We start from the raw sequence: 21,480 nt of genomic DNA, 5'->3' as shown, positions 1-21,480 counted from the left end.
GCCCTAAAACTCCCCAACAAAATGGAATTGTAGAAAGGAAAAATAGAACTTTACTTGAAGCATCTAGAACTATGCTAAACGAATACAACTTACCTAAATATTTTTGGGCAGAAGCTGTTAGTACAGCCTGCTATGTACAAAACCGAACAACACTAAACAAAAAACACAATAAAACATTTTTTGAAATATTTTACAACAAACAACCTAATATAAAACACTTTAAGGTATTTGGTTGCCCAGCCTTTATCCTAAATACTAGAGAACACTTAGGCAAATTCACTTCCAAAATAGAAAATGGAATTTTTTTAGGGTATTCTCTGAATAGCAGAGGCTACAGAATTTATAATAAAGTTACCTTAAGAATTGAGGAAACCACCAATGTAAAATTCAAAGAATCCAATCAAAACCTAGAACAACCCCAACCTCAACCAGTTGACCCTGTTCATGAACATATCAATTCTGAAGGAACAAACCAAACCCAAAATCATGAAGAAGAAGAACAACTACAAGAAAGTCAACCTTCTAGAACCATAAGAGTCAACCCAAACCATCCTACTGATCAAATAATTGGTGACCCAGACCTTAGGGTCCAAACTAGGTCATCTTTCAGAAACCTAAGTCAAATCTCGTTAATCTCAAATATTGAACCCAAAACTGTAGTTGAATCCCTACTTGACCCAGACTGGGTCATAGCTATGCAAGAAGAATTAGCTCAATTTGAGCGCAATGAAGTTTGGGACCTAGTACCTCCACCTAACGATAAGAAAATAATAGAAACCAAATGGGTATTTAGAAACAAGTTAAGTGAAACTGGAGAAATTACTAGAAACAAGGCCAGGTTAGTTGCCAAAGGGTTCAGTCAAGTTGAAGGACTTGACTATGATGAAACTTATGCCCCGGTAGCTAGACTAGAGTCCATTAGAATGTTACTAAGCTATGCAGCCCATAAAGGATTCAAACTATACCAAATGGATGTCAAGTCTGCCTTTCTTAATGGATTGATAAAAGAAGAAGTTTATGTAGGTCAGCCACCTGGTTTTGAAAGCCTAGAACACCCTGATTATGTCTACAAATTAAAAAAGGCATTATATGGACTTAAACAGGCACCTAGGGCATGGTATGAAAGACTAACCTCTTACTTAATCTCTAAAGGGTTCAACCAAGGTCAAGTTGACCCAACACTATTTGTGAAATCAATAAAAGAAGATATTTTTATAGCTCAAATCTATGTAGATGATATCATCTGTGGTTCGACAAACTCAGAATTTTTAAACGAATTTACAAACCTAATGGAACACGAATTCGAAATGAGTCTGGTAGGAAAATTAACTTATTTTCTAGGGTTACAAGTCAAACAAACAAATGAGGGAAATTATATTTATCAACAAAAATATACTAAGGAGTTACTTAGAAAATTTGGAATGGAAAATGCTAAAGAAATAAAAACACCTATGGCCGTAAACACAATCCTAGATGATGATCCTAATGGGAAATCTGTAGACTTAAAACATTATCGGAGCGCAATAGGTAGTCTACTTTACTTAGCTACAAACCGACCTGACATTTTATTTGCAGTTAGTATGTGTGCTCGATACCAAACCTGTGCTAAAGAATCTCATTTGACTCAAGTCAAAAGAATCTTTAGATACCTCAAGGGAACCACAAATGTAGGAATTTGGTATCCTAGGACCAACAACTTTGAATTAATAGGATATTCTGACTCAGATTATGCCGGATGCAAATTAGACCGCAAAAGCACAAGTGGTGGATGCCAACTACTTGGTCCATCCCTTGTCAGCTGGTTTAGTAGAAAGCAACACTGTGTTGCACTATCTACAACTGAGTCAGAATACATAGCTATAGGCGAATGTGTTGCACAATTATTATGGATGATGCATACTCTAAAAGATTTCAACTTAAATATCACAAATGTAAAAGTATTAATTGACAATATAAGTTCAATTAACTTAACCAAGAATCCTGTGCATCATTCAAGAACCAAACATATTGAAATCAGGCACCACTTCATCAGGGATCATGTTACTAAAGGTGATATTGAACTCAAGTACATTGAATCTAAATCAAATTTAGCTGACATTTTTACAAAACCACTCCCTGAAAGTGAATTTAGCAACTTACGACGACAATTAGGGATGTGCTCAATAGACTAGGAAATTTCAAAAATACTCTCAAAAATGGTTTCATCAAATTATAGGTTAAATTTGTCTATTTTCAAAACTTTCCATTTTTAGATTTTCAAAAACAGTTTTGGCCTTAGATTAGTTTTTGAATCCTTAGAAAGCATGTACCCATAGGATTAGTTTTGAGCATCTCACCAACACCTTAGGTTTACCTTGCTTGTGTTTGAAAAACATAGAAAGGGGTGAGATGCATAGGTCAACTGTCTGGACTTAAGATGCTTATATCAGTGCATCGGCATAAGTCTGGACGTTAAATACAACTCAGATATTAATCAGATTAAGCTCATCAGTCAAATCAAACACTGACTGCTTATAATCAACTTAATCTGACTAACCAAGTGAAAACTGCTATTTTCTGATAGTTAGTTAGTAACTGATTGGTTAGACAGCTATGTAAATTTGAGTATCAAATTCAGGAGGATTAACTAAAGCGTTTTTTTTAAATTTCTTTTGAAAATTCTACTCCAATTACTTTGAAAATCTTATATTAAAAATTCTTAGCAAATATTTTCAAAAGCTTTATCTTAGATATCAGGTTCAGGGGGGAGAAATAAAACTAATTCAGTTTTTCAAAACGAATTTTAAGCTTAATTTTGAAAATCAAAGTTTACAAACAACTTTTTTAAAATTGTGAAATTTTTTACAAAAATTTGAAAGTTTGAAAGGTTTTGAATCTAATACTTTTAAACTTTGAAAATTTGATTTTGAAAAAAAAAATTTACAAAAAGATTCTAAAAATATGATCTTACTTTTACCAAACTCCTTTGAAAACTAAAAGTAAAGATTTAAATTTAATTTAACTTTACTTTGAAAATTGTCCTGAATCTAGTTCTTAAAATTTGATTTTACTTAATTTTGGCATTTTGATTTGAAGGTTAAATTTTACAAAATTTTTTTTTTTTACTAAAGCTTCTCAAACTCATTTTCCTTGATTTTGAAAATTGAATCTTTTACAAACTTAGTGTTGAAAAATAAATTTCAATTAGTTTTGAAAAATAGATTTTTTCAAACTTAGTTTTGGAATTTTGGTTTTTCTAAAAGCTAAAAGCTACTGCTTTATACAAGTTTTGAAAACTTTATACTCCCCCAAATCAACTTATTTTCTTGGATTTAAAAATTATATTTTTTTCCCTTGAATTCTGAACCAAACTCAGTTATCTTTTAAGATTAAGTGTTATTGTTTTCAGTAACTCTACACTATGCTTGTTTACTCTTGCTTATTTTTTTGATGAATGCCAAAGGGGGAGAGTTAGGTGGTTAAGTTAGCTAAACCAGAATTGAAAATACAAACTAACTTAAAAACCCTTTAAATGCTTGTTTTTTTTCTTGCATATGTTTTCACTAACTTAACCAGGTTGTCATTCCATCAAAAAGGGGGAGATTGTTGGTGCGGTTAGCACTAACGATTTAACCCAGGTTTTGATGAATGACAAATCAGGTTAAGTTAGTCTGTTGTTGTCTGACACTTTGATAAAGTGTGCAGGAGAAGTCCAGACAGGTCGACCAGATGTTTGGCACGAAGTCCAGCTAGGTCGACGGGCTGACCGAATAGCTGGCGAGAAGTCCAAGCGGGTCGACGGGCTGACCGGACGCTTGGCGAGAAGTCCAGGTAGGTCGACGGGCTGACCGGATAGCTGGCGAGAAGTCCAGACGGGTCGAAGGGCTGACCGGACGTCTGGCAGGTAAGTAAGGTAAGTCACTGGAGGGGAGTGACTGCGAGGACGCGTTCCCGGGAAGGGAACATTAGGCGTCGATCCGGCTTAGATCCATTTCGGATATCTAAGTCGAGATCGTGACTAGATTCCGGTCTCGGAAAGACGGAATCTAAGTCATACTTTGCTTATCTATAAAACTGTGCTAACAATCTTTGCTGCAGGGTACATTTTACCTCGGACTAACCTTTTCTTACAGGAGAAGGACTTTCTAGAGAAGAGGGGTCCGGGCGCCCGGAGGCAAGTTTTATCCCCAGGACGACGTTGACACTTGGAGCATGCTGGTTGGGAGTGTTACGTCACATTCCAGGCGCCCGGAAGGGATCCAGGCGCCCGGAAGGGATCCAGGCGCCCGGAGCAGCATATAAAAGAAGCCCCAGGCAGGAGCTTCAATACATCTGCTTTCTGAGAACTCTGAGCTCAATCACTCTGCTACTCTGCGCTCCAACGACGTTCACAAAGCTTCGACGACTCACTCCGGTTTTCTTTTAATTCATTAGTTGTCGGTATAGCTTTGTTTTTCTTTCATTAGCAATATTTGTACGTAAATTGTAATTATCCGAATTGCTAGTGAATTGCCCAACGAAAGTACTCAAGGAGTACGGGCCTTCGAGTAGGAGTCGTCACAGGCTCCGAACGAAGTAAAAATCAACCGTGTTCATCTCTTTACTTCCTTACTTTTTCGCTGCGTTTTAACTCGAGATTTTCGAATCGATATTTACCCCCCCTCTATCGAATTCAACGGTCTTACACAAAGTTCAGGTTACTTGTTGTCTAACAAGGCTGAATTGTTAGGACCAAAAGTAGCTAGAGGGGGGGGGGGTGAATAGCTCGTCGCGTTCGCTCGGTGCGCTTCGTTGCTTGTTTCTTCTTGGATGTGCAGCGGAAAATACAGAAACAAACACAAGCACGCTAACACTAGGATTTTACTTGGTATCCACCTCACAAGAGGTGACTAATCCAAGGATCCACACCAACGCACACACCCTCCACTATGAATAACACTCCTTTATGGTAACTACCAAAGGCGGAGAAGCCCTACAACACTCTCAATACAAGAAGAAGAAAGGGAAATACAAGTTAAGCAAAAGCTTACAAGATGTGCAGTAAAAACCCTAACCCTAACTTCTTCCTCTTGCAATAGATCCGCCTCTTGACTTGGAAAGCCTCCAAGAACCTTCAAGAACTGGCGATCACGTGCTTGTAGAGAGCTGTGGAGGAGCTGGAATGAATCTGAGAAGAGCTCGTGAAGAGATGCCGAAGACCACGCTCGCCTGCGGCTTTAAACCCGACGCAGCGGATCCCGATCGATTCGAATGTTCCGATCGATCGGGAGGCTTTGGATCGATCCACGGATCGATCCGAGCATCCCGCGTGCAGAAGCGCGCTGGATCGATCCACGGATCAATCCATCGCTTATCGCGCGAAGCAGCCGCGTCCATCGCTGATCGATCGGGACCTCTGATCGATCCACGGATCGATCCGAGCTTCGCGACAGAAGAATGCGGATCGATCCAGCGATCGATCCCACTGATCGATCCACGGATCGATCCGGCGCTATTTTGCCCAAAACCAAGTCCCAAACCTCCCTAACCAATATCCGGTCAACCTTGACCTGTTGGTACATCATGCCTCGCATCTGGTTACTCCCTTGACCTGCTAGGACTCCCCACCAAGTGTCCGGTCACTCCCTTTGACCCACTTGGACTTTTACTCGTCGTGCCAAGTATCCGGTCACTCCATTGACCTACTTGGACTTCCACCAGATGTCTGGTCAACCTTGACCCATCTGGACTTCCTTCCTTGCCAAGTATCCAGTCAATCCTTTGACCTACTTGGACTTCCACCAGATGTCTGGTCAACCTTGACCCATCTGGACTTCCTTCCTTGCCAAGTATCCAGTCAATCCTTTGACCTACTTGGACTTCCCAACACCAGATGTCCGATCATTCTTGATCCATCTGGATTTCCTTCCTTGCCTAGCTTCACTCACTAGGGTTTTCCATCTGCCTAGCTTCACTCACTAGGACTTTCACCTGGCTTCACTCACCAGGACTTTCACCTAGCTTCACTCACTAGGGTTTTCCATCTGCCTAGCTTCACTCACTAGGACTTTCACCTGGCTTCACTCACCAGGATTTTCCATCTGCCTAACATGCCAGTTAGGACTTCCCAGTCAAGTATCCGGTCAACCTTGACCTACTTGACTCTTCTTCGATCAATATCTTATTGTCAAACATCTAAACCCAAACCAAGACTCAGCTTGGTTAACCAGGTCAACCTTGACCTGAGGGATGTTGCACCAACAATCTCCCCCTTTTTGATGTTTGACAATACCACAATAACCCTTACAATCCCACATGTAAGTTATGCTAATCCTATAGCCTCCTTCTTCATGCCACTAGGTAATGAACCCATAAATTAAGCTTTTCATTCTCCCCCTAAGAGGGCAAACTCCCTCTAGGTAATGAAAACCTAACTTACTTCCTTTCATTCTCCCCCTATTGGCACACATCAACCCCCTACGCATAAAACACATCAACCCGTCTTTGGACACACATCAACCTATGCTCCAATTTTGGGCACACTTCAACAACTCCATTTGTTGAAGACTCTCCCCCTGAAGAGTTGCTCATCGTGATCACAATTTCACTCATTGTGATCAACTTAATATCGAAGGTCCCATACCCTTCATTATCCTTAACTTCTCCCTCAATGTTGACAAATACCCAACCTTGAGCATTTTCAACCACTTGAGTTGCCACTTGAAATGATGAGGATATCCACTCCCCATTTATCCCCATTTCAAGTTTAAATGCTCAACCTTGAGCAAGTTCACAACAGAAGGTTAACCACCTTCCAAGGTTCATGAAAAATAATTTTCATGTCTTTAAAGAGTCCCTCCCCCTAAAGACATGGTGGAAACTTCTGTCATTGCACCAACAATGACTTGGAATCCCTAAACCTTTAGGAAACCCAGATTTAGAAGTTTTGAGGTTCAAATGTTCAAAATTTGAAACAAACCTCAACCTAAACTTCAACTTAGCCTTCCTTTACCATTCCATCCTTGTTTTCAACACGAAAACACCCTTTTTATGTATACAAATGTATTTTAAGGGTTTGGAATGAGTACCTAGACTAAAAATAGGTTCAAAGTGCTGAACTCAGGCTTTCCCAGCCAAAATCAGCAACTTGGATCGATTGGAGTTGGGTTCCAATCGATTGAACCTCGCTGAATCGATCCACTGATCGATTCAGACTCCCTGGATCGATCGGCTGATCGATCCAGCGAGCTTCTGCTCGCGGGAATTGCCTTCTGAATCGATCCACGGATCGATTCAGGCACTCTAATCGATCCATGGATCGATCGGAGCTCCATTTCAGTCAACTTCAGAAACCCCTAGAAAATTCTACAAAAATCCAAAAATTATGAAATTTCGTGTAGACATTGTTTAGGGCATATATTATCAGGAAAAAATAGTTTTCTATGAAAATACATCATATTTTCAAAGATTGACACAAACTTGAAAACTTGCAAAAACTTTAGTGTTTTCTTTAAGTTTGTGTCTAACTATTCAATGGTGATTACTATCAAAAGATAGCCTTCACCAAGGTTTTCCAAAATCATTTTGAAAACTTTTTCAAACCAATATCCCACCATATTCCTTGGGCTTAATGCACATGACTTGTACATTAGCTTTCCCAATGATGGGAAAACACATATCTATGTGTTTTGATGAAACTAAAACTCAAAAGAATGCACTAAATCAGCATCTTGAGTTTTGTTCATCATCCTAACATCTCACTTGTATCTAATGTGCACTAAAACACATACAAGTCATCTTATAGGTCTTTGTGAGATGTAGATTTTGGTTTTGCCCTAATCTAGGGATCATGCATATCTATCTAGGCATTTTGGAGATATTAGGCACCCACCTAGGATGTCACTTGTTAATAAGTGTTGTTAAATGCCTTTTGTCCTTAATTACAAGGAATTAAACTTTATGCATGATAATGTTATGACATTCATCAAAAAGAAATAATTTTCAAAAGAAAATATCCTATACCTACATGATGTATGAATGTCATGACATGGTATTTTTGGATGTTTCATAATAAAACATGAACGCAAAAATAGACATGATGTCATGACATATGATGGGCAAACAATCATGGCAAGATTTAGCATAAATAAAATATACCTAGATTAACTATCTAAGTATCCTTAAAACCTTAGCTAAACTTACAACTTAAACCTAGATTGCCCTAAAGTGCTTCAAGAAAATGTCAAAGCCTAAATTGGCATTTCTAATTCCCTTGATTAATTTATGCCAGTCGAAATTAAGCATATCCTCAAATGTTGGCATATTTCATTTTTCCACAAGAGTAGCACTTTAAAGTTAAGGCCCGGATTGCCTTAAATTTCCTAAGAACATACCAAAATCCCAACTTGGTAGCTCTTATGAATTTCCCAATATGTGCCTTTTAAGATTAAAATCAAATTTTCACCACTAGGCACATTTTACTCTTTCAAGGAGTAAATAATAGTTCCATTTCATTTTCAAAGGTTAACAAAAACCTTGAAAATGCTCCTTGAGTGTCAATTTCCTCAAAGTTGGGTTAACTACCCTTCTAATTGGAGTTGACACTCTCTAACCCATCTATGGGGTAGAGAAGATGCTCCTAGGAACCCAACACCTATTGGTGCTCCTTGGATGCTCTAGGTACTCACTAGGGATAACTTCCCTAGATACCTTCCTAGTGACCTTGTTGGGCTTCTTAGAAGCCTTGGTCACATTTTCTAGGTCAACCCTAGGGATAGCCTCCCTTGTGACCTTGTTAGTGACTTTCTTAGACTTCTTAGAAGTCTTAGTCACTTTGGTTGCAAAAATACTCTTAGGGATGACTTCCCTAGTATTCTTGACTTGACCACTAAACCTAGGGTTTGTTCCATAACTATATGGAACCCTATGATAACTAGGCACATCCTTCTTGTTAGGACCAAAAGTAGCTAGAGGGGGGGGTGAATAGCTCGTCGCGTTCGCTCGGTGCGCTTCGTTGCTTGGCGTTGCTTGTTTCTTCTTGGATGTGCAGCGGAAAATACAGAAACAAACACAAAACGCTAACACTAGGATTTTACTTGGTATCCACCTCACAAGAGGTGACTAATCCAAGGATCCATACCAACGCACACACCCTCCACTATGAATAACACTCCTTTATGGTAACTACCAAAGGCGGAGAAGCCCTACAACACTCTCAATACAAGAAGAAGAAAGGGAAATACAAGTTAAGCAAAAGCTTACAAGATGTGCAGTAAAAACCCTAACCCTAACTTCTTCCTCTTGCAATAGATCCGCCTCTTGACTTGGAAAGCCTCCAAGAACCTTCAAGAAATGGCGATCACGCTTGTAGAGAGCTGTGGAGGAGCTGGAATGAATCGGAGAAGAGCTTGTAAAGATGCCGAAGACCACGCTCGCCTGCGGCTTTAAACCCGACACAACGGTCGATCCCGATCGATTCGAATGTTCCGAATCGATCGGAGGCTTTGGATCGATCACGGATCGATCCAGCGCTTCGTGCTCAGAAGCGCGCTGGATCGATCCACGGATCGATCCGGCGCTATCGCGCGAAGAAGCATCGTCCCGATCGATCGACGATCGATGGGACCTCTGATCGATCCACGGATCGATCCGTGGATCTGATCGATTCAGTGCGGATCTGTCCTCTGGAAAAACGGCTGGATCGATCCACGGATCGATCCGGACTTGATTTTGCCCAAAACCAAGTCCCAATCCTCCTAACCAACATCCGGTCAACCTTGACTGTTGGTACATCATGCCTCGCATCGGTCACTCCCTTGACCTGCTAGGACTCCCCACAGTGTCGGTCAATCCTTTGACCCACTTGGACTTTTACTCGTCGTGCCAAGTATCCGGTCACTCCATTGACCTACTTGGACTTCCACCAGATGTCTGGTCAACCTTGACCCATCTGGACTTCCTTCCTTGCCAAGTATCCAGTCAATCCTTTGACCTACTTGGACTTCCCAACACCAGATGTCCGATCATCCTTGATCCATCTGGATTTCCTTCCTTGCCTGGCTTCACTCACCAGGACGTTCACCTAGCTTCACTCACTAGGGTTTTCCATCTGCCTAGCTTCACTCACTAGGACTTTCACCTGGCTTCACTCACCAGGACTTTCACCTAGCTTCACTCACTAGGATTTCCTTCTGCCTAGCTTCACTCACTAGGACTTCCTTCTGCCTAGCTTCACTCACTAGGACTTTCACCTGGCTTCACTCACCAGGATTTCCACCTAGCTTCACTCACTAGGATTTTCCATCTGCCTAGCTTCACTCACTAGGACTTCCTAGTCAAGTATCCGGTCAATCTTGACCTACTTGACTCTTCTTCGATCAATATCTTATTGTCAAACATCTAAACCCAAACCAAGACTCAGCTTGGTTAACCAGGTCAACCTTGACCTGAGGGATTTTGCACCAACAATCTCCCCCTTTTTGATGTTTGACAATACCACAATAACACTTACAATCCCACATGTAAGTTAGGCTAATCCTATAGCCTTCTTCTTCATGCCACTAGGTAATGAACACATAAGTTAAGCTTTTCATTCTCCCCTAAGAGGGCAAACTCCCTCTAGGTAATGAAAACCTAACTTACTTCCTTTCATTCTCCCCCTATTGGCACACATCAACCCCCTACTCATAAAACACATCAACCCGTCTTTGGACACACATCAACCTATGCTCCAATTTTGGGCACACTTCAACAACTTCATCTGTTGAAGACTCTCCCCCTGAAGAGTTGCTCATCGTGATCACAACCTCACTCATTGTGATCAACACAATAATGAAGGTCTCATACCCTTCATTTATCCTTAACTTCTCCCTCAATGTAGACAAATACCCAACCTTGAGCATTTTCTAACCACTTGAGTTCCCCCTTGAGTTCCCACTTGAAATAATGAGGATATCCACTCCCCATTTCAAGTTCAACTGCTCATCCATGAGCATTCTCTTAACAGAAGGTTAACCACCTTCCAAGGTTTATGAAAAATAATTTTCATGTCTTTAAAGAGTCCCTCCCCCTAAAGACATGGTGGTAACTTCTGTCATTGCACCAACAATGACTTGGAATCCCTAAACCTTTAGGAAACCCAATTGTAGAAGTTTTGAGGTTCAAATATTCAAAATTTGAAACAAACCTCAACCTAAACTTCAACTTAGCCTTCCTTAACCAATCCATCCTTGTTTTCACATGAAAACACCCTCCTTATGTATACAAATGTATATTTAGGGGTTTGGAAAGGTTACATTGACTAAAATAGGTTCAAAGTGCTGAAATCAGGCTTTCCCAGCCAAAATCAGCAACTTGGATCGATTGGAGTTGGGTTCCAATCGATTGAACCTTGCTGAATCGATCCACTGATCGATTCAAACTACCCTGGATCGATCGACTGATCGCTCGCGGGAATTGCCGTTTGAATCGATCCATGGATCGATTCAGCAACTCCAATCGATCCATGGATCGATCGGAGCTCTGATAGTTGCTGAAATTCCATTTCAGTCAACTTCAGAAACCCCTAGAAAATTCTACAAAAATCCAAAAATTATGAAATTTCGTGTAGACATTAGTTAGGGCATATACTATCAAGGAAAAATAGTTTTCTATGAAAATACATCATATTTTCAAAGATTGACACAAACTTGAAAACTTCCAAAAACTTTAGTGTTTTCTTCAAGTTTGTGTCTAACTATTCAATGGTGATTACTATCAAAAGATAGCCTTCACCAAGGTTTTTCCAAAATCATTTTGAAAACATTTTCAAAACCAATATCCCACCATATTCCTTGGGCTTAATGCACATGACTTGTACATTAGCTTTCCCAATGATGGGAAAACACATAACTATGTGTTTTGATGAACCTAAAACTCAAAAGAATGCACTAAATCAACATCTTGAGTTTTGTTCATCATCCTAACATCTCACTTGTATCTAATGTGCACTAAAACACATACAAGTCATCTTATAGGTCTTGTGAGATGTAGATTTTGGTTTTGCCCTAATCTAGGGATCATGCATATCTATCTAGGCATTTTAGATATATATTAGACATCCACCAAGGATGTCACTTGTTAATAAGTGTTGTTAAATGCCATTTGTCCTTAATTACAAGGAATTAAACTTAATGCATGATAATGTTATGGCATACATCAAAATAAAATAACTTTCAAAAGAAAGATATCCTATAGCTACATGATGTATGAATGTCATGACATGGTATTTTTGTCTTTTTCATAATAAGTCATGAATGCAAAAATAGACATGATGTCATGGCATATGATGGGCAAACAATCATGGCAAGATTTAGCATAAATAAAATATACCTAGATTAACTATCTAAGTATCCTTAAACCATTAGCTAAACTTACAACTTAAACCTAGATTGCCCTAAAGTGCTTCAAGAAAATGCCAAAACCTAAATTGGCATTTCTAATTCCCTTGATTAATTTATGCCAATTGAAATTAAGCATATTCCTCAAATGTTGGCATATTTCATTTTTCCACAAGAGTAGCACTTTTATATTAAGGCCCGGATTGCCTTAAATTTTCTAAGAACATACCAAAATCCCAACTTGGTAGTTCTTATGAATTTCCCAATATGTGCCATTTAAAGATTAAATCACTTTTTCACCACTAGGCACATTTTACTCTTTCAAGGAGTAAATAATAGTCCCATTTCATTTTCAAAGGTTAACAAAAACCTTGAAAATGCTCCTTGAGTGTCAATTTCCTCAAAGTTGGGTTAACTACCCTTCTAATCGGAGTTGACACTCTCTAACCCATTTATGGGGTAGAGAAGATGCTCCTAGGAACCCAACACCTATTGATGCTCCTTGGATGCTCTAGGTATTCACTAGGGATAACTTCCCTAGATACTTTCCTAGTGACCTTGTTTGGCTTCTTGGAGGCCTTGGTCACACTTTCTAGGTCAACTCTAGGGATAGCCTCCCTTGTGACCTTGTTTGTGACTTTCTTAGACTTCTTAGAAGCCTTAGTCACATTTATTGCAAAAATACTCTTAGGGATGACTTCCCTAGTATTTTTGGCTTGACCACTAGACCTAGGGTTTGTTCCATAACTATATGGAACTCTATGGTAAGAGGGCACATCCTTCTTAGCCTTTGGTTTGTATCCCAAACCTCTATGGCCATTGGATGGCTTTTGTACCCCTAAACCTAGGTTATGCTCTTTTTGCCCTAATAGGATATTTTCCATCCTTTTTAGGGTCTTTTCCATTTTATCAAGTCTTGACCTCAAGACTTGATTTTCCATCACTAAGTCCTTAGTTTTTGTTTTTCCATTTAGTTCATGAGCATTTTTGTTTCTAGGCTTGTAGCTACAATCCTTAGAGTTCTTGCCTAGACTTTTACCTACATTCCTAGCCCTAAGAGTGGTAGTTTTAGCATGAAGAGCTACATGTTTTTCCTTAATGCTATCATGCTTCCTATGTTCATGGTAAATAGCATTGAAATGATATAAATTTGACCTAGCATGCTTTTTACCATAATGTAAAGGAGTAGGCTCAATAAAAGATACCTTCTTCTTTACCTTGGAGGCTCCCCCTTGACTGGTGCCTCCTTGAGCCTTGATCATCTTCTTCCCCTTGGGACATTGACTAGGGTAATGTCCCTTTTGATGGCAAAAAAGCACACAATATGCTCCTTGCTCTTCTTTGTTCGGGGATGGTCTCCTTGGGCTTCACCTTGCCCTTTTGTGCCACTTGGCCCTTCTTCTTGGCCAATTTAGGACACTTGCTCTTGTAGTGCCCACTTTCCCTACACTCAAAACATATTATATGATTTTTATTATTAATTGAAATATTTATACCTTTGCTTGTAGGGGTGGCACTTGTTTTGGATGTAGAAGCTTCTCCATTTGATTTTTCTTGACTTGTGGAGGTAGAAGCTTCTTCCTCCTCTTTTTCTCTTGACCCGGATGTAGAAGCTTCTCCTTCTTCTTGATCCGGTGTCACCAAGGATTGCTCCCCCTCAATCCTAGAGGTGGAGGCTTCATCATCTTGAATATGAAACAAGGAGTATGCTCCCTCCTTGTTCCCTTCGTTGCATTCCCTTGAGGATGAAGCTTCTTGGATTTCCTCTTCTTCGGAGGTTGAGCATCTCTCAACCTCGGAGTCCTCCTCTTGGTCTTGCTCCAAAGAGTCACCCTCTTTAGATACTTCTTGATTCGGTACAGTGGAGGGGATCTCTTCATGAAGCTTGGCCAATTTGCTCCATAAATCCTTTGCATCTTCAAATTCTCCAATTTTGCAAAGGATGGTGCTTGGCAATAGATTGACCAAAAGCTTGGTCACTTTGTTATTAGCCTCGCACCTTTGGACTTGCTCTTGGCTCCACTTGCTCCTCTTGAGAACTTTACCCTTTGAATTTCTTGGAGCCTTGAAGCCTTCCATTAGAGCAAACCATTGCTCTATCTCCATCATAAGAAAATTTTCGATTCTTGATTTCCAAAAATCGAAGCTCGTGGAGGTGTATGGTGGAGCCACCCTCGTGTCAAATCCAAGTCCATCTTGGAATTGCATCTTGAAGTTGAGCTTGTGAATTCTTTGACTTTGATGAATTTGCTTCAACTTCTTCACCCTCTAGCTTTTCTTGTTACGCTTGACCCTTCCGGCGATGATTCCGGTGAAGAGCGGCCTCGCTCTGATACCACTTGTTAGGACCAAAAGTAGCTAGAGGGGGGGGTGAATAGCTCGTCGCGTTCGCTCGGTGCGCTTCGTTGCTTGGCGTTGCTTGTTTCTTCTTGGATGTCACTACAAGAAAAAAGCTAAACAACAACGCTTTTTTGGCGTTGTCGTATGTACTTAAAAAGTGATGTTGTAGATGGTGTTGTAGAAAGTCATATCAAAGACAACGCTTTAAAAGCGTTGTGGTTGGTCACAAAGACAACGCTTTTTAAGCGTTGTCTTTTCGTTCTTAAAAAGCGTTGTTATAGATGCTGTTGTAAAAATGCACATATCAAAGACAACGCTTTAAAAGCGTTGTGGTTGGTCACAAAGACAACGCTTTTTAAGCGTTGTCTATTCGTTCTTAAAAAGCGTTGTTAAAGATGCTGTTGTAAAAATGCCCATATCAAAGACAACGCTTTAAAAGCGTTGTGGTTGGTCTCAAAGACATTATTTTTTAAGCGTTGTCTTTTATTACTTAAAAACGTTGTCTTTTTAAATTTATAAAAAATAGTGTTTTTCTTAATTAAATAGCAAAAATTATAAAAAATACTCAAAATTTACATATAATTGAATATCCACAACCACAATCATTTTTATAAGAAGACTATTTAACAAATAAATAAAACTTTATATTATACAAACAAAATGTATACATATTGATCCACAAATTAAATTTGTATCATACAAGTTATCCTTAACTTCATGACAATAATTTTTCAAACACACAAGTTTTACAAAACCTCATCATTGACTAACCCCTGTTGTTGGTGTCCATCGCATGCAATTCATTGTTTATAGTCCAGCAATCTCTTCTTCTGAAAGGCTTTCAGCTATCACTCTTAGAGCCATCTTCTTCAACTTGTCATCAGCACACCTGGGGTTGTAGGCAATCAAGAAATTTTGTATGAAAACTTTCATACATGTAAATCTCGTACTAAATAATATGTCAATGTTATATATACATGTAATTCATACCGTAAGTGTGTTTATATAGAACTGACAAGTTTTCTTTAGGGCCAACTTCTACTCAAGCTCTTTAAACACTGCATCAAAATAAAAAAATTGGCATTAGTTCTGTGCTAAATGAAAATCATATTTAAAGGAAAAAGCGGGAGTGTTGTAGATGGATATATTAACCAAGCATATTAATGTTTGACCTGTCTTTACAAGTTCTAAGCATATATATTAACCAAGCGAGAGTGCTAGCTGTAGACTCCGAACCAAGTAAAAATAAACTATGTTAGCAATTGTTTTTACTTAACTTATATTCTGCTGCATTTTACTCAATTGTTTTTAAACGAACGTGAAAAAGCAACGAGTGCTATTGACATTAATTTTGAACTAGAATTAATTTTGAACTAGAATTTCTGTAATAGAATCTAACTTAAGTTATACCATGAGATTGACAATTATTTACACAATTGAGCTGAAGCAAGGTAAAAGTTCAACTTGACATGACACATTCACAGTCCCAAAATCGAGGACGACATTCTATTCCCTTCCAACACCCATGCGTCATGGAAATATATATATTAACAAACTGTAGACATTATCCTACTATCAAATTCTCAGAAGTCAGAAGTTGGCAATGGAAATGTGAATGCAGTTCAATTTATGAATAGCTAATGATCAACTAAGTTGATTTTGGTTAGCTTTCCAGCGAGAGCTTGAATAAGAAATCGCATGCAGTGTACAAGATTCTTAGTTCACGAAATTCCATAAAAACGGGTTAATTATAACAACATTAACTACCCATATTAAAAGATATATTGCATCTTTCAAAATAGGTTCACAAGAAACAAATCATCTAAAGAGGTCAATGCATGAAAACAAAATTCAAACAGCACACACCTAAGTTCGCTAACCATTGAACCAAGTGTACAATAAGCAAGTGGATTACATTTGTTATTTCAATTTTTATTCAAAAATACGATAATGATGAATAAGGAGAAATGAATGAAGTGCTGATAAAGATTTACAACTAGGCTTTTTTACCAAAAAAAAACTTTTAATTAAATGGATTTGCCTCGTACAGTAAAAAAAATCTTATTAAAAGGTTTTTCAAAAATAATCTTAACCATGGTAAATTACATTCACAATAACTTTCTAAATAATGAAAGTATGATACCTGATCCTCAAGGAATAATCTTGGCGGAGTACACCATGCACCGCGATGGAATTGATTGAAAGAACTGGTGCTGCTTAGTCCAGTAAAAGAGCTCACTTGGGACATTTGCGGACTTTGCTGCCCACCAACAGCAAGTTGCTCCTGCTCCTGATCTTGCTTCCTCAAAGCAATAATGTAATCATAGGTGCTGATTCCCTGTAAGCGCATCCATGTAGAGTAGCATGAGCTAGTTAAAGTGTCAATTTTCTCCAGAATTGATGAATAAACAACACCATATCGTTCAAATTCTACTATTTGTTTTCCACTATGGAAAATCTATCAGTTAAATAACAAGCTGTAATAGTTCAGTTGGATAATAAGTTTCAGTAATGCTCAGTGTATGGATGAATGCAAAGAATTTGAAAATATAAAAGATATATTCCTTGAAATAGAGATATTTGACCGGATACATAGGTTTGTTTTATATAAATGTAGGAGCTGTGTAACTGGTAGTGTTTGCTGTGTCACAAGTAGAAATATGAAAGTAGTGTACCTTTTTTATTAAAAGAATATGGAAGAAGAAAAGTTGTGCAACTGGAAGAGTAGCAACCATGGCTAATAAAGTGCACACAGCCTGCATTATAGAGACATTATCAAATTAGTATCAGAACCTTGAAAAATCCTCATTATGATGTGTGATTTTCATTCATTTTCTCTTCTGAGTACTCACCACCACAATGATAAAGGGTGCCAAGGAAAAGCTACTACCCAGCTTTGAAACAATTTCAGCAGAAAATCTCCTTCTCTCAACAAAACACAGTATCAGCACAAGCATCCCAACAGCCCACTGCAGAATAAGCTGGCCCAAGGTGCACAAAGCATGGAGACCAATCAATAGTCAATCAGAATGAAAAGGACCTGACATAAAATGCATTCTATGTATCAGGTCCTTCACGTACTAAGAAAATAGTATCTTCTAAGTTGATGCACACAGATGATAAATCTACACTAAGAAAATAGTGTCAATCACTATGCATGATTAATGAATACAACTATTGGAATGGTAGGAAATATTTGTGCTTACCAAGAGAAGAGCAAACACCATGAGGATGAAGAACCTTTTGTAATTTTTTCTTCCTATGCAGTTATTGATCCACTACAAGGAAAGATGAATACTGCATATTACTACAAGATAACAAAACATATAAGGTTGTGAATGGAGAAAACCCTCACCCTGCAATGATGATCAAAGCCATCAACGCATTTGTCACAGACTCTACAATGCTTACTATATTTTAGAACCTGCAATACAAACAGATAGAAATCATTAGAGAAAAACCAAGTTAATATAAAGCACATAAGAACTTTATTTTCTTGAAAAGATTGTGTGGCTCATCGTAAATGAGATCTCTATCACCTTTCTCCCTAATAACCAATATTCTGAATTATCCATCTTTTATGGTTATGCATTTGTCCAAAGGCCATCTGATCAAGCAATCAAAAAAAGTAAATTACTCATCTTACTGTCCTATTCTTTTTAAGACATCCTACCACACCACATGAGAAGCACCCACATTGTTTTGGTTAGCCTAGAAATTTGCAACTTATCACCTCGAATCCCAACGGTGGCATCACTCTGAATTATTGCACAACTTCTCCATCCATAGCAATCCAAACACCAGAACACGAAATGGCGAAGAAATATTACCTTAGTTAAGATGGAAGATTAAAAGTATTGATCAGGAAGAGACCAACAACTTTAGAAGCCTCGAAGTTTTAAATTTTGTCCATGCTGGTTGGCACAGGGAAAAAAAATTCATTCCATCTGCCAACTGGCACACGAAAAAGAACAAAACTACTGGTATGCTCCTATGAACTGCACCACCGCTTGCCGCCTTTAACACCTCATGTGTTCCTCTTTGTCGGTTGAAACCTACTATGTCACCTCATTGCCAATTGAAACCCACTGCATCCCCTCACGAGCAGTCTTCTGAACAGCCACCCACCGGATGAGGCCAATAGCTTTGAATGCCTTAAACACATCAAGCAAGGAATATAGAACAATCTGCTTGAACACTAATACTTTGGTTCATGTTCAAGCAAGAGGATAACAATCTCATCGACAGTTAGTATTTCCTTTTAATATAGAACACTAAAAAGAAGGAATATCAATGATGAAACAAACCTGAAAATGCGAGCTACTGAGGCAGCGAGCAATCTGCTTGAACAAGGTAATCATGCAGCGTTGGAACTCTGTCGTGAGCATCAAAGACCAAATATTACCAAATATTAAGATCACTGACAAACCAAATAATACCTTATTTTTAACAGCTATCTAGAGGATCTGGCTTTTTGACTTGAAGCTGGTTCAAAGAAGACAAATCAAATATACAAATACTAAGATGAAAGCATAATGAAGTAGTTAACTTTTTCTACTTTACCTGATTATAAGATCTACAGCTTCTTGCTCAGTATATTGCTGCACGAGTAATTATTAGAAAAACAAACCCAATAGTGGAACAAAAGCTTGATAAAGAAACTAGATAATTTACACTGACAGAACTTTACAGAATAACATATAATACAGTGCTTTGTACTTGCATATTAATCCAGAAAACATCCTTTCACCTAAGTGACAATTTTTCCAAAACATCATCATTCACAAAACATCATCATTCACTAAAAATTTTCACAAGTTTTTAAACTTCAATGACAACTTTTCTTTGGGGTCAACTGCTCAAGGTCGATCTGGTAACTATGCACTGCATCAAAAAAATTGGCATTAACTATGATTCCACCAAAAAAAACCACCATTCCATGAACTTAAATCTAAATAGAATTATGGCAACTATCATTCCATACCTATTCATAAATATGATCTTGTATGCACTCCGCCAACTCGGACCGAACCTCATCAATTTGTTCACGAGAGTACCCTTTTTTTGTGAACTGTGAGCATACACAATTTATGTTAATGGAAAAAATAATCAACACTGATCACTTTGCAATTTTAAATAGTTTATGTCAAATAATTTGAGATAAGCTAAATAATGTTACTATTGATTGCAGTGAATCTCTCTCAATAGTCTCAACTTCTTCAATAATTTCTCTCATAAAGCGCATCACAAAAAAACCACATTGTTTCGCATCCGGTTGTTGAGGAGCCTATATATAGTAATTAGAGTCAAATTGTTAATGAAAATTATACACATTACAATATATGTTAAACAAAAGTACACATACCTTAACTACTTCCCACTTAACATTTTTCCTACCTTTCCTTCCCTTGGTTGAATTAAACAATTTTAAGGCCCTTCATACGTTAAGAATATTTGTTAAATAAGATTTTTATTATAATAAATATTTACTAAAAGAAATCTGAACTCACATTTCCATTACGTATTTTGAATCATCATCGCGAATGCGGCAACTTAGGGAATCCAGCAGGTAAATAGCATCCTTGTAAGGTTCAATAACACTAAGATTCCAATGGAAACTAGGCAAATACATAGGATTAGATCATAAAATTGAATAAATTATCGAAAGGAAGCAATTGAAAGTGATGTTTTACTTCTTGCTTACCCGACATTACATGGCACTAACACTAGTTGATCTATTGATGCACTTGTCAGCTTATCTGCTAAAAGAGTTGCCCTTTGATTCAGGGTTTCAAGCTTAACTGATTTGTCTTGTGCCGTTTTTGCCAGATATGGGAGTTTGTGAGGATTCATAAATCTGAATTTCTTTGTCTTGGTATCTTTCACCATCTTTTTATACAGACACCTATCATTGCAAAGAAAAAAAATATTTAGATACTAAATAATAAAATTTAGATACAAAACACTCATAATAAGTTGGAAAAAATAATGATCACTCATAACACTAAGTTATGGTTGATGATAGTAACATCCATACATGAGAACTTACTATGAACAGTCTTGCATATTAAACATACCAGAAATGTATACATGCAAATTCTTTTATTTCTTGAGGACAAGCACATTTAAGATACTTAAAAATATACAAGAAAAAAGATATGAGCAAAGTACTTCCTGTCTAGAAGAACAAATGGCAGAAGCCAAACATTAAGGGCCGGTTGAAAATGAATGAGCTATATTTATGTAAAGTGTACCACATCAATTGATATTAGTAAACCTCTCAATAGAAATGATGAACTATTAACTTAATGAGAATAACATGGTATGAGAAAATTACTAGAAGTTGAATTTTTCAAGAGTAAACTTGTTCACACAACAATATTAGTAAACTTCTTGCAGTTCAAATCAGGGATTTTCTGTCTTGCTAGATATTAGAATTTCCCAGCAAACATAAAGCAATGCAGTAATTTCCCAGCATAAGTAAAGCAATGCAGTTGCAACCGAGAAAATAATATTTAGATACTAAATAATAAAATTTACTAACAAAACAATCATGTGGATTAAAAAATAATGATCACTCATAATAAGTTGGTGAAATTGTAACAATAAACCATAATAAGTTGCTAAAATTGGGAAGCAAACATGTGATGAAAAAGTTGCTGAAATTGCTTAAATAAACTTACTTACCATATGTAGGCAACGATCAAATTTCCTGAAATTGCCTCCAAATGATACAAAGAATTGATGTCCTCAAGGTCAAGAAAAAGTTCACAATCTTCATCAAACACTTCATTATCTAAGCACA

At 37.9% G+C, this 21,480-nt stretch overlaps 1 protein-coding gene across 1 annotated transcript; it reads right to left on the bottom strand.

Moving 5' to 3' along the window:
* Positions 1–16,479: 16,479 nt before the first annotated feature.
* LOC122036693 (probable protein S-acyltransferase 22) lies at positions 16,480–17,966 on the bottom strand. Its single transcript, XM_042596093.1, has 5 exons — positions 17,882–17,966; positions 17,528–17,656; positions 17,351–17,431; positions 16,819–17,013; positions 16,480–16,497 (listed from the first exon to the last, which is right to left on the bottom strand). The coding sequence occupies exons 1-5, from the start codon at positions 17,900–17,902 to the stop codon at positions 16,480–16,482; spliced, it is 444 nt and encodes a 147-aa protein (XP_042452027.1). The 5' UTR covers positions 17,903–17,966.
* Between the last annotated feature and the right edge of the window lie 3,514 nt (positions 17,967–21,480).

Source organism: Zingiber officinale, unplaced genomic scaffold (genome assembly GCF_018446385.1).
Source record: "Zingiber officinale cultivar Zhangliang unplaced genomic scaffold, Zo_v1.1 ctg196, whole genome shotgun sequence".
Classification (NCBI taxonomy): domain Eukaryota; kingdom Viridiplantae; phylum Streptophyta; class Magnoliopsida; order Zingiberales; family Zingiberaceae; genus Zingiber; species Zingiber officinale.
Note: the sequence above shows the minus strand (reverse complement) of the source record. Positions and strands in the feature narration are given on the sequence as shown.

Excerpts from the sequence above, each read along its gene's own strand:
- LOC122036693 (XM_042596093.1), bottom strand. The coding sequence starts at position 17,902 with ATGGTGTTTGCTCTTCTCTTG. Across the intron at positions 17,657-17,881 it reads TGGTGTTTGCTCTTCTCTTG|CTTATTCTGCAGTGGGCTGT; the intron begins GTAAGCACAAAT and ends ACCTTGGGCCAG. Across the intron at positions 17,014-17,350 it reads ATATTCTTTTAATAAAAAAG|GGAATCAGCACCTATGATTA; the intron begins GTACACTACTTT and ends ATGCGCTTACAG.